Source organism: Ceratotherium simum, chromosome 12, assembly GCF_057802395.1.
Source record: "Ceratotherium simum simum isolate JZ-2026a chromosome 12, ASM5780239v1, whole genome shotgun sequence".
In the NCBI taxonomy this organism is placed as follows: Eukaryota; Metazoa; Chordata; class Mammalia; order Perissodactyla; family Rhinocerotidae; genus Ceratotherium; species Ceratotherium simum.
This window is the reverse complement of record NC_141911.1, coordinates 70,821,352-70,835,462: the sequence shown is the minus strand read 5'-3', so window position 1 is coordinate 70,835,462 and position 14,111 is coordinate 70,821,352. Positions and strand designations below refer to the sequence as shown.

Below are 14,111 nucleotides of genomic sequence, written 5' to 3'. Positions count from 1 at the left end.
TTGATACGTTTAGGTGTCTTTTGAGCATATGCATTTTGACCTCCTTGGGAGGGTAGGACAAGCACTATGAGCTAGTTCTCTGTATTTTCCACATTGCCAACCTTTCTTGTTCTTAGTCAGTGCTCACTGGATGTTGGATACAAGGCATTTATTTTAAAGTATGACTTATTTTCTCTGTATGACTTACAAATGAAATAAATCTTAAGTTTAACAGAAGAGGCACAATTCATTTCCAGAGAATTCACTCCCTTTCACATTTGGGACTAAATGACTATCAGTTCTGTTACCAGGCTAACATTACACGGCTCTCATACTTATGATGTGCATTTTCTGCACATTCTACAAACTTCTGTGCTCATCACCTACACAAGGGGCCTTGTGCTCCTTTCTGACCTGCCTTAATCCACACGCAGGCTGTTTTTATCTACTTCCCTATGGGTCAAATTAACTTCTTCTATGATGCCACTTAGAGAATTTCAGGCTTTGTGAGTTGATTATGATTTAATGAAGAACTCTGCATTTTTAAGTGAAATTTGTAAAGGCACGGAGCATACACCAAATAAGCATAACTGTACATGTCAACATCTACCACCCATCCTGCCACCCACCTGAAACTAACTGCTAAACAGTATATTCTTCCCAGGAGAAATCCGTGAAATGGTAACAGGCACGTTTATGTCCCAAGACATAATGTTGATAAACGGGAGTGACGGCAGAGCACAATGTGGGTAAACGGGAGAGACAGCAGAGCACAATGTGGGTAAACGGGAGAGACGGCAGAGTACAATGTGGGTAAACGGGAGAGACGGCAGAGTACAATGTGGGTAAACGGGAGAGACGGCAGAGTACAATGTGGGTAAACGGGAGAGACGGCAGAGCACAATGTGGGTAAACAGGAGAGACGGCAGAGTACAATGTGGGTAAACGGGAGAGACAGCAGAGTACAAGGAGCAGAAACCCTTAGTTCACAGACTTGACTGATAACTAAAATAGCTCAGTTACTGATAAGTGAAACTAATCTTTTGAACATTAACAAGTCAAAGACAAACAGCAAAAGCAAAGACCATATATTCCTGGCCATCAACCCTCATGCAGAGGCATTTTGTCTCTCCAACTATTCTGTTTTCAAGATTAAAGGACATTTAAATATTTATTTAATGGATTTTTTTAAAATATCAATACTTTCAATGGAAGGGCCCCTGGACGACCTCCAGGTGGGAAGTTCATCCCTAAGAGATTTCTATAAGTCAGAAACGAGTCTGGGACTCCTGTTCATTTGTTCAGTATCTGGTGACTGATCCCTTCGAGACACTGGAGATAAAACGGAACAAAACGCTTCAGGGAAGGACACCAACCACAGACAGGTAAAGAAATCATTACGTTGTGACAGACTCCTGCCTCCCACTATGGCGACAGCGGGGCACTCCCCACACATATGAAGAGGGTTCACGGACTGGACAGCCAAAAATACACTAACGTCTACCTCAGAGGCTGAAATCAACTACTAAAACCATGTGAGAATGCACAAAAAAACTTGTACACGAATGTTCATAGCAGCATTATTCACAACAGCCAAAGAGGAGAAACAACTCAAATGTCCATCAACTGATGAATGAACTAAATGTGGTCTATCCACACATGGAATATTATTCAATTATATAATGAAGTACTGACCCATATACAACACGGATGGACTCCGAAAACATCATGCTAAGTGAAAAAAGCCAGAAACAAAAGGCTACATACTGTAAGACTCCATTTACAGGAAAGTCTAGAATAAGGAAATCCAGAGACAGAAAGTAGATTACTGGTTTTGGGGGGGCAAAGGGGGATAGGGAATGACCGCTAACGGGTATAGGGTTTCATTTGGAGGTGATGAAAATGTTCTAAAATTAAATATTGGTGATGGCTGCACAACTCTGTGAATATACTGAAAATCTTGAGTTCCACACTTAAACATATGAAAGATAAAGACATAGGGAAGGAATGCAAGCATCAAAGAAACTAGAGAGAATAGAGAAAGGAGCCTGAACAATGGCTGCTGTGTTCATCTAAAGTCAGAAACAGGACTTCTATCAGTAATGTCTAATATTTCAACCATTTTTACTCAGTTAAAACTTATTTGGTAAAGAGCTATGTCCTTAGGAAAGGATATTTCACAAAAATGGTTACCACTTAGGTAAACACCAAAAAGAAATGCTGTTCTCTTCATTTCAACTAATTACTTAGTAATTTGCTTTCAGAACAGTCAGGGTTGGGGTTTTACTGTCTTGTTGGTATGCTGCAGATAACTGATCCATCTCAGAGCAAGGGATGGTAACTCCCAGGCTGGTGGAAGAGACCATGCTATTATCAGTTGGATCCTATTTAAATTACTACTTCTGCATTTCAGATTTAAGTAATTCTTTTTTCCCTTTTTCCTACTCAAAGCAAAGAAGAGGTTTTCTCAACTTCAGCGTAATGACTTTTTGGACCAGATAATCTGCCGTGGAAGCTATCCTAAGCACAGTAAGATAGTCAGCATCACCCCTGGCCTCTACCCAACAAATGACAGAAGCACTACCTCCAACACACACACGCTACCACCCGCAACAAACACAAGTGTAACAAACAAAAAGGTTTCCAGATATTGCCAAACGACCCCCCCCCCGGGGGGAGGGGGGGGCAAAATTTTACCTGGTTGAGAACCACTGGAGCAGAGAACTGCTCCTCAAAATTCAACATAGAGTCAGGCTGGAGAAGCTTATTTCACATGTGAAATTTAGAGAAGCAACTATGCTAAGGAGAGGTTAACATCGTTGCGTCCCCTGCCAGAAGCCAGCACTGCAGAACCCAAAACATGACTCCCAAGTAGCCACTATCTCTTGAAATTTTCTTGCTCTAGGAAGAAAGTAAAAATAAATACATAAATACATAGATAAGTAGAAAAACAGTGTTGGCAGTCATCCCCAAGTTACTATCTAGACCTGCCCTGTCCAATAGAACTTTCTGAGACAATGAAAATGTTCTATACTGCGCTTTCCAATACAGTGGCCCCTAGCTACATGTGCCAATGTCAACTTCAGATGTGGCTGGTGGAACTAAGGAACAGACTTTTTTATTTAACTAAATTTAAGTTGCTACATGTGGCTAGTAGCTGCCAGACTGGACAACTCAAATCTAGACCTTGCCATCCTAGTGCTCACGTGCCAGGCACCATCATGCTTTAAATACATGACCTATTTAATTTTTTTTTTTTACTTGTTTATTTATTTTTCCCCCAGAGCCCCAGTAGATAGTTGTATGTCATAGCTGCACATCCTTCTAGTTGCTGTATGTGGGACAAGGCCTCAGCACAGCCGGAGAAGCGGTGCGTCGGTGCGCGCCCGGGATCTGAACCTGGGCCGCCAGCAGCGGAGCGCGAGCACTTAACCGCTAAGCCACAGGGCCGGCCCTACATGACCTATTTAAACCTCACTATAACCCTACGAGGCATGCACTGTTATCTCCACTATAAGGTATGTTTTATTATCCCCATTATTACACACGAGGACACTGAAGCCCAGGGGGTTAGGTAAGGTGCCCAAGGTCACACAGGTGGTAAGCGACAAACCTATCATCTGATTCTCACCACATATGGAGCTTATTCTCTTGCTTAAGTTGTGCTAAGATATCAATAAGTTATCTAAGGCTTTACTACCAGAAGCACCCAAGCTTACTCTGCACCCTGCCCCTTATACCCATCCTATTACACCACAAGGAGCTGAGTGTAGACACAAAACATCTATAAGGAAATATGATTACACGATAATAGCAGAGTGCGATATAATACAGAGGTGCACAAGCAATTCAGTCTGTGTACAAGAGTGTGTACAAGTGAGAGCCACACCGCTAAGATAAAGTAACCCAAGGCTCTGAAGATTTCAGCAAGTGATAAAGGGTAACCGGTATCCCAGGCAGAAGGAATGGCTTGTGTCAAACCATGAGGCTGTAAGGAGGTATGGAAGGAAAGCTGGGGCTGGAGATACGGAGCACTGGAAATTTGGGGAGTGGTGGGAGAGGGGGGAACAGAAAGGGAAACCAGAGAGAGTGTGTGCTTCTGAACGTCATGCCCCATTTCAGACCATTCTGAGGGCAGTAGGATCCAACTCCCCAGGAAGGCAGGTCCAAGCTAGGGATTCATACCAGTGTGAGTCTACAAGACAGGTGACTGACACCTGGATCTGAACTGAGTGCCCCCCATTCCCTCAACCCAACTAGCACGACCCCAAGGGCAGATGAAACTGGTCCCACTGGAGAAAGGTTCAATCAAATGGAGAATGATATTCGTTACACCAGACGCTTTGTGAGACTGAGATAAGAGAAGGCTAAAGGGGCAAGTCCATTCTTGATTTTTCTTTACTGTTCTTGTAGATACATGGAGACATCTTCCTGTAACACTGAATACACATACAACGTTCCCCAGCTTCATAACACATTCTCCTATCTCTTTGCCTATATCTCCCAGGAAGCCACTTCTTTTATCTGCTTCTTAATAGGAGATAACACCCAAAGCTTAGGACTTGGTCTCACATTTTCCTCTCTTTATATTCTCTAAGTCAAATTTAACCATCAAATCTTTAGTTCCAACCTTAACCTAACTCAATCCCTATAGCTGTGCTGTCCACCTGTCCCTACTGAGTATTTGAAAGGCACATAGTGTGAACTGTGTGTTAAATATAAAATATACTCCAAGTTAGGAAGACCTAGTACCAAAAAAAAAAAACAGTAACATATCTTTTTAATAATTTTCTATTGATTATGACAGTACTGAACTTGTATTTGTATTGAAAAAATATTTATATTGAGATAACAGTATTTTGGATATATTGGGCTAAATAAAATATATTATTGAAATTTATTTCAACCTGTTTCTTTTTACTTTTTTAATGCAGCCTCCAGAAAATTTAAAATTACATATAAATTACATATTTAAATTTTAAACTACATATGTGGCTCACATTCTATTTCTATTGGATAGCATTGCTCTATAGACTATCCCTACTAAGGCTGTCCCTTCAAATACAGCATGCTTAAAACTGGATCCACCACCAACAAGCTCTATGCCATCTCTGTGTCTCAGTTTCTTCTTTTATAAAATGGAGATACTACTTGTAATAAAGAAGATAATGTAACAGTAAGAGCTAACACACAACACTTACTGGATGCCAGACACTGTTCTAAGCATTTGTCATAAATTAACTCCTTTAATCTTCACAATAACCCTGTGAGGCGACCATTTCCATTTTACAGAGGAGCAAACCATGGCAGAGAGAAATTGAGTGAGTGCCTAGCCAAAGGTTACACAGTTAGAAAATAGTGGAGCCCAGATTCGAGCCCAGGCAGTCAGCTCTGAGTCTTTGCTTTAAACCACTGTCTCTCACGAGACCCATCTCAGAAATGTTGCAAAGATTCAGTAAGTTAATTTAGGTAAAATATTTCAGCTGTACCTGGCACAGAGTAATCTGTCTTCAGTGTGTAACTACTATCTCCATCACCCTGGCCCCCAACCTACTTCCTAATCTCTGTGCATGTCACAACCTTTCTCCCCATTTCCCAGGACCAGAGCCTCAGGAACATCTTGTAACATGCCTCCCTCTTCCATGCCCTGACTGAGTGAGGTCCTCCTGACTCTTCCTTGAGCGGTTTTTTTTTTTTTTTTGGTGAGGAAGAGTAGCCCTGAGCTAACACCTGTTGCCAATCCTCCTCTTTTTGCTGAGGAAGATTGGCCCTAGGCTAACATCCGTGCCCATTATAGGGTCCTCCGCCTTATATGTGGGACGCCTGCCACAGCATGGCTTAATAAGTGGTGCAAAGGTCCACGCCAGGGATCCAAACACACGAACCCCAGGCCAGCCCCTTCCTTGAGTGTTTTTAATGCATCTGTTCCTCTATTCCCACTGCCACCTTAGCCCGGCCCTTCTCCCCTCACACTGGTTGAATTAATAACGACAAGAACACCTTAAATAGCACTCATGTGCCAGGCACGCTTCAAATCTATTAATTCATTTAAACCCCACTATAACCTTGTCTGTTCTCCAGGGCTTCACATCTGAGCTCTAACAGGGTTTAATCTCTTCAGCCAACTGGTCTTCCTGGAATACAAATTTTGTCATGTGCCCATTAGTTGATTTAAGTATGTGAGAGGGAAATACGGTGGGTCTTCCCTATTGGGACACAGAAAGACGTCCAAGGCCCAGAAAATTAAGAATTTTAGGCTCATCGAAAATCTCCCACAGAATCAAGCCTTAACTCAGCAGCCAAACCTCAACAACTGCATACCCAGCCCCCTCCTATCTATTCACTCGTATTCCACTCCTCAACAAAACTCTCCAGAGTAAACAGATCTCTTCATTGTTGCTGGAATAAAAAATAATATTAATTCTCATCCCAGTCTTTTATCACAGTTCCCCTCTTCCTCAGAAATCTGAGCACATTTCTTCCTCATAAACGCTCCCAAAAACACCCAGGCTAAACTAATCTGTGCTCCAAATTGCAATAAACCTTCCGTCTTACACCCATACACACCACCCACTCTGTGGTCGGTAATGATACACTCACCCCCTGGCCATGCCACTGACAACCCCCACCCGGCCAGGGGCACCAGAAAGCAGGCACCGAGGCCCTCATTCCGCATCTTTTCCACGTGGAGCGCAGTTCTCTACAGAGAATACACACTTATCCGGCAAATAAAATAGGAAATAAAAGGAGCTATGGATGGTGTAACTGAAATTATCTGTAAATACGCTAATTTGGTCAACCTTATTTCCCTAGCCAGGAAATACTCAAGGTACAGGAGCAACATCAATAGTTTCACAGCAGTGGTTTCAGTGCACTTTTAAATTCATTACCGTCTTTCTCCCTCAGAACAGCCCTGTGCAGCACACGCCAGGACACCCCTCTAAGTCAGCTGACGTATAAAGAAGAGCACACAGCTGTCATCGGCAGGGCTGGGACCAGGGGCCAGGCCGGCAGTCCAGGGCTCCTTCAACGCCGGAAGTCGCCTCTCATCTCCCTCCCCTCCTCACCGTCCCGAGGAAGAGTTGAATAAATCACCAGGAGGAGAAGGAATCAGGTGAGAGGCCTTGGTAACAACAGATGCGGTAAATCAATGACTGCAAATGAACATCTGCCTGAAATAGCTTTTTTTTTCCTTGACTCAACAAGAGTAATGATGCATTGAAACCTCATGATTTTGCTGTACTGAGAAATAAAAATTCCATCTAAACCTAAAACCAGTGCCTTTCCAGACGCCTAAATCGGACAGCCGCCCCCACCTCACCCCGCTCCGCACCCTTAGCTGGAGGCTGTTTCTTAGCCAACAGCAATTAGGGAAGGGAGCAATCTGATAAGGACACACCACTCGACCATCACAGCCAACTGGCAGTCGTTGCTACACGTTATAAACCTTTTAGCCTTCCCATACCTTCCTGTCTGCAGCAATCGAATCTTTAAAACCCCATGTTATTTGCTGGACATTCCAATTTAACACCGACCCACAAAGACCCTCAGTTCAGGGCAGTCTCGGCTTATGAATGGCCGCATTGTTGGGTACCCGCCCTTCACACTGGAACTCAGGCATGGGAAGGCATGGAGACGGACCCAAACCTGGGCTGGCCGCACCGGCAGGGCCAGCAAAACCCAGCGCGCACGGCGGGCGCCCGCCTCCGCTCCCCCGCAGACCTTGAGGCCCTCCCGGGATGCGGGGGCGCCCCGTCGGGGGCGGGCTCCAGCGGCCAGCCCATCCCGAGATGCTCCCCGAGGCCCCCGCCGCGCCGAGGGGCTGGGGAAGGGGCGCTCTGCCCACCATGGCGGGTCTGCCGGCCTGCCGCGCGCAGCCCGAGCCCGAGCCCGAGCCCCGGCCGCGCGCCACTCCCCCGCCCCGCGCCCGCGCCCGCCGGCGGCCTCGGGTACCAGCCCCGCGCCGGAGGATGCAGCGGAGGCGGCGGCTGCGGAGCGGCTGCAGCCGGACCCCGGAGGCGCCCCCGCTCCTCCGCCGCGCTCACCCAGCTCTGCGCGTCGTTGCTCAGCTTGACTTTCTTGCACAGGCTCCCGGGGACCTCCATGGCAGCAGCGCGGGCGCCCGGTCTCGGCGCCGGCAGCGCAGCTGGAGCCGGAGCAGAACGCCGGGCGGGCGGGGCGGGGCGGGGCGGGGCGGGCCTCCGCGTCGGGGCCGGCGCGCGCTGACGTACGCTCGTGCTCGTGCTCGCGGCTCCGACTGCGCCGCGCGACCGCCGCGCCTCCGAAATGGGTCCGGGGCAGAGGTGCGTGGGGCGGGGCGAAGCGAGCGCGCCCGACGCCCCGCCCCCTTGACGCCGAGGAAGGGGCGGGGCCTGGGAGGGCTGTCGTGGAGCTTCCCCGCCTGGAGCCCTGCGCTGCGCATGCGCAGAGGCTGGGCTCGCGCGCCGGCACCCGCCCACGGAGGAGGGCGGGAAGGTGCGGATGCCCGTCTGCGGCCTCGGTCGGGGGCGACGCTGACGGGGTCCCCAGCCCTCTGGCTTCTCCCGCAGAGCCCGGCCCCGGTCTCCTCTCCGCCCGCGTCGCACGGCCTGGCCGGCCGCGCCCAGGGAAGAATTAACTGGTTGACCGAACAGCTCATTCTCCACACGTTCCGCTGTGCTTCAAAATTCTGCTCAACGCACAGTTTTCTTAAAAAGTCAACGCCGGACCCTGGACGTCGATAATTAACGTCTCGACGGGGTGGGTGGTTGCTCGCCAAGTGCCGCTGTGGCCCCCGGGACTCTCTGAGGAGGACCTGTCCTGCGGGCCGGCGGGCGCGGCCCCCAAGGACCGAGTCCAGGCCGGGGCCCACCCGGGGGGCCCTCAGTCCCCCGTTACCCCGGGCGGCCCCGAGGGGCGGGCGGGGCTCCCGCACGGGCCACCCCCCGCGCCCGCCCGCGCCCTCAGCCCGCCCCGAAGCTCTGCCCCCGGACCCGGCGCCCGCACGCGCCGCTCCCGCCGCACGCCCTGCCCCGCGGGGCAGCCGTCTGACGCGGAGGCCCGGTCGCGCGGCTCCAGCGCCGCCGTAGCAGCGCCTCCCCGCGGGCGGCGTGCAGAGCCGAGCTCCGGGTGATGTCCGGAGTCCTGCCCGCGCGGAGAGCCGGGGCGCCCCAGGCTCGGGGGGCCGGCGGGCGCCTCAGGGGCCGTCTCCCGGGAGGCCGGGGTCTGCGAGCGAAACGGGGTTTGGGGTCCCCTCGCCCCGAGGACGCGCACTGGCCCTCGTTAGCCCGTGTTTCCAGGCCTTTTCATTGCAAGACTGTGTTAAAGCAAAACATATCACCGGTTTACGTTGGTACTGCCGTTCAAATTCGTGGTTCCTGACGTGGTCGTACAAACGAGCCGGAAACAGCTCGTCAAAGCAGGAGCAAGGGAGTTATCGAAAACTGCTAGGATTCTGGCAAAAGGACTCAGGAGCCAGCTCGAAGAAGCTTTCCCGTGTCAAAGATGGCACAGGGAGCCCTAACGGGATGATCGCTGAAAGATGCTGAAACGAATCAAGTCTGTTTAAATCTCAGCTTCCATAGTGGTGATAAGTAAAGAAGAACTCAGTCGTCACCCTCAGAGGATGCTAGTGCCCCACCTCATGATTCTGAAAACTGAGAAATAAAGGGAAGGAGTTAAGCGTTGACGCTGCATTCCCTGCACTAACTGTGTGTCAGGTAACGAGCAAGTTGATGAGGGGAGGCTTCCCTTTGTAGAAGTTCAGCTCATGAATGAGGAGGAAACGTGCAATTGTATTACCATTTTATGCCTTCTAATGATTTCACAATGGATAAAAACAGTGATCCTCAATGGCTGCTATCATCATGAAAATAAAGAACATCAGAACTTTTTTGTCTTATGATGATGTATTAATGCCAAAAAAAAAAAAAGAAAATTAAATCTGACTCTAATCAAGCGTTCAGGTCTAATTATCAGTTTACAGTTAATGTAGAGGAAAGAGGAAGATGTAGAATTACCACAAATACAAGCAGCCAAATCCGAACTGCGGAAAACTCTGCATCATAAGGGACCCGATTCTTCAATAATTCAATTACAGGGAAAAAAATAGATGAGGAAGAACTAAAGGTTAAAAGAAAACTTAAGAAAAATATCAAGCAGTTGAAATATATGGAACTTATTTGAACACTGATTTAAACAAAAAAAAACTTTCTAAAAATGTATGTGGCAATAGAGGAAATTTAGAGAGTCCCTGGATTCTTGATATTAAAGACTTACTTTTTTTGGTATGATAATAATATTGATATTATATTTTTTAAAGGAAGTAATTTTAAGGTACATAATGAAACATTTATCAATGAAATATCAATGCCATAAATATTCAGGAAAGAAAATGGGGCTCTTGGAAATTAAAAACATGATAGCATGAGTGGAAGAAAAGGTGAAGATACCTCCCAGAATTCAGAGCAAAAATCCCAAAAGATGAGAAATAGAGGAGAATTTAAAAAAAGAAAGAACAGTCCAGGTAATGCAACATCCAAATATTAGGAGTTCCAAAAAGAGAAAACTCTTAGGAGGAAATAACCAGGGAAATTATTCAACAGAATTTCCTAGAACTGAAGGACTTGAGTCCTTCCATGAAAGTCTGGCTCAACAGATAAAAATCTAACACACAAAGCGTAACTCTAAGAAGTTTCAGAACACTTCCCCAGTGTTCTGAAATTGTTTGGAAATCCTACAAGCTTCCAGGGAGAAGAAGGAGAGTTCACAAACAAAGAATCAGGAATAAAAATGAATTGAATATATCAAGAAAAACACTGAGAGCTAGAAGACAAATGGAACAATACCTTCAGAGCTCTGAAAGAAAAGTATTTCCAATCTAGAATTTGGACTTATCAGACACCCTTTCTGAAGGAAATGATGGAGGATATGCTCCACCAAAATGGAAGGAGAAAGACATTGCATCAAGAGTGTCCACAGAGGAGACAGCTGAAGGAAATTCCCAGGTGGAGGGTGAAAGGAGAGCCCAGGATGACTGCTGTGTACCAGGCCTAGAGATAATCAGTCAGAAGGTTCTCCAAGACGTTGGAAAACCCTTGGGGAGCCTTGTTTAGGAAAATGAAATTAATAGAGCATCTGAAGGGAATGACTGTATTGAAAATGATTGGGACAACTGACAGAGTTTGAGGTTAAATTAGCGATAACTGCTTAGAAAACTAAGTCATCAAAAAGGACACATTTATTGTACCCTCTCTGTACAAACTTTATTTCAGGGTAATCAAATAGTTGATGAGGGAAAGTTCATACTGATAGAATTTTAGCTATTAAATGCAGAAGGAATATTGGCATTTGAAAAATCGCCATTTTAAACACCTGATGAGGTAATTGATATAGGCAATAATAATTAGTGGCTGCCAAAAGCATTAGGTGAAATGTAGTGTGATGGTTAATTTTATGCATCAGCTTTACTGGGCCATGGGGTGTCTGGATATTTGATTAAACATTATTCTGGGTGTGTCTGTAAGGATGTGTCTGGATGAGACAAACATTTGAATCAGTACCCTGAGTAAAGTATACTGCCCTCCGTAGTGTGGGTGGGCCTCATCCAATCAGTTGAAGGCCTGAGTAGAAGAAAAAGATGACTCATCTGCAGGTAAGAGAGAACTCCTCCTGCCTTACTGCCTTGAGCTGAGACATTGGTCTTTTCTTGCCTTCAGATTCAAACTGAAACGTTGGCTTTTGGGTCTCAATCCTGCTGGCTTTCAGATTGGAACTTACACCATCAGCTCTCCTGGTCCTCAGGCCTTTGGAATTAGAAGGGAACTGCACCATCAGCTCTCCTGGGTCTTCAGCTTGGTGACTGCAGATCTTGAGACTTCTCAGCCTCCATAATCACATCCTTATAATAAATCTCTATTTAGCTAGCTATCCTATTAGTTTGTTTCTCTGGAAAACCCTGACTAACGCAGATAGGAAAGGGATTTTTATAATGGGGGGGTCAGGCTGACACCACCTGCATCCGCTGATCAATCTTAGCATCTCTAAAACTGGGACACCAGATATCACGTACCTTAAAATGTGATATACGAGAAATACTCAGCACTAATTTTCTTAGTTTGGGTTGTTCAAGAAGCAGGCATGGAAAGGAGAATTTGAGTACAAGTCATTTATTTGGGAGGTGATCCCAGGAAACACCGTGGAGTGAAAACAACACGGGAACAGAAAGGAAGTCAATAAAGACTATGTTATCAAGCAGCTATTGTGGGCACCTGGAGCTTACTCCCAGCAGGGAGCCCTGAGAAACAGTGCTGAACGTGTGCTTCAGAGAGGAGAGAGCTGGGGTATTTGTACAACTCCCTCGAGTCATTCTTCAAGGACTACTCCTAGGAAGTGTTCATTCCCTGGTGCTTTTGGATTGCCATGCACATAGGTAGAGAGGGCACTGGTCCCCAAGAAAGCCCTCATTTAAAGAGATGGAGGTATAGGCCAGCCCCAGTGGCCTAGTGGTTAAGTTTGGCGTGTTCTGCTTTAGCGGCCCAGGTTCAGTTCCTGGGCATGGACCTACACCACTCGTCTGTCAGTGGCCATGCTGTGGTGGCTCACATACAAAAGAGGAAGATTGGCAATGGATGTTAGCTCAATGCAAATCTTCCTCAGCAAAAAAAAACAAAAAAAAGATGGAGGTATAGTCACAGGTGGAAGTCAGAATGGCATGCTCCACAATAGTAAAGGCTGAGGGGATATGGATGGGGCGCCAGAAGTGTTTGCTATAACCACTTATGAAGCATTCTTTAAAAAGAAAAGAAAAGCATGGGTGTGTTTCTGTACTCTTTCTTTTTTACATAAGGGAGAACTTCTTTTTAAGAAGAGAAAAACAATAAAGAACTCCACAAAGAAAGTCACACACATTTACCAAAAAAAAAGAAACTATCTCCAGAGTAAAAATATCATGCTGAAAAGGAAGGATAATAATAGTTTTACTACATAGCTCAGCTCTAAATCACACTTAGTTGTAATAATGTAAACTATGAAGGCATACCTTAACAAAGTTGCAGTATGACTAGATGGAGAGGTTGAGGGGATGAAAGGAGTGTGTGCATGTGTGTTTGTGTGCCCACATGTGTATATGATGGTTATAGGAGTGGAAAGAGGGATAAATCCTCATTTTCCGTAGTCAGAAACCAATAGATATTGCCTAAAATATAAAGACAAAGAATAGCAATACACTCATTATTTCAAGATATGGCGATACATACTGAGAGAATTAGCTAAAAGACTTAAGACTGATTGCTCCTACGGACGGAAAATTGGGGGAGAAGGGGAAGATGACTAGGGATTTGTTCTTTGTCATAAAATCCCTTATAGAATTATTTGACCCTAAACTATTTGGATATATAATTTTGACACACACATGCAAAAAACTTTTTTTTAAAGAATGAATTAGAGGTTAAATGAAGTGAGCTTGTGAGAACAACCCTTAAGTTATTTGGCTTAAAAATAGAGCAGAGAAATAAGACATAGCTGAAGGACAATACGGAATCAAGATAAGATATTTTAAAAAGAAAAGAGAAGCTAGAGCAAAGTGGATGCTGATGAGAATGATCCAACAGAGAGCAGGAGGGTAGTAGATGGATGGAGGTCCTTGAGGGTTGGAATCCGGAACACAAGTGAAGATGGGCCTTTGACGGGCTGTAGGTAATTCCTGCAAAATAAAGTAAAAAGAGAAGATGAGCAAGGTGCCAGCCCATGTATGTAGGTGGTGGGAAGCTGAGGGAGTTTCCATTGAGGACTTTTATTTTCTCAGGTAAGTATGAGGCAGGGCCAGTACTGAGAGAGGACCATGCTTTGAGAACTACTGCTCTAAATAACAAATGGGCATTCCTAGATATCTATAACTACGTAATTAAGCTTAGACACTGAGATACTCTCCCTTATAATTTGTATATTCCCAAAGTCATCAAAACTGAAAAGAACAAATTAAATATTTTAAGCTAGACTGAGAAACTATAAAAATTAAGAAACCCAGAGCAAAGTGTATTTTAACCCTTCGGGTACACAGATATTCTCAGTAAGATGGTAATAGTTAAGTAAGTGAGCTTGGTAACACTGTATGTCACTTACCTTGGTAATATTGGAGCATCAGTCTCAGAAGG

General features: G+C 45.9%; 1 protein-coding gene across 1 annotated transcript in view; it reads right to left on the bottom strand.

The window, feature by feature from the left end:
• Positions 1-8,178, bottom strand: part of PAPSS1 (3'-phosphoadenosine 5'-phosphosulfate synthase 1) — an 86,270-nt gene extending 78,092 nt beyond the window's left edge. The window contains exon 1 of the mRNA XM_087437759.1: positions 8,025-8,178. Coding sequence (XP_087293885.1) covers positions 8,025-8,084 — 60 coding nt within the window. The 5' untranslated portion in view covers positions 8,085-8,178. The remainder of the gene's footprint in view (positions 1-8,024) is intronic.
• Between the last annotated feature and the right edge of the window lie 5,933 nt (positions 8,179-14,111).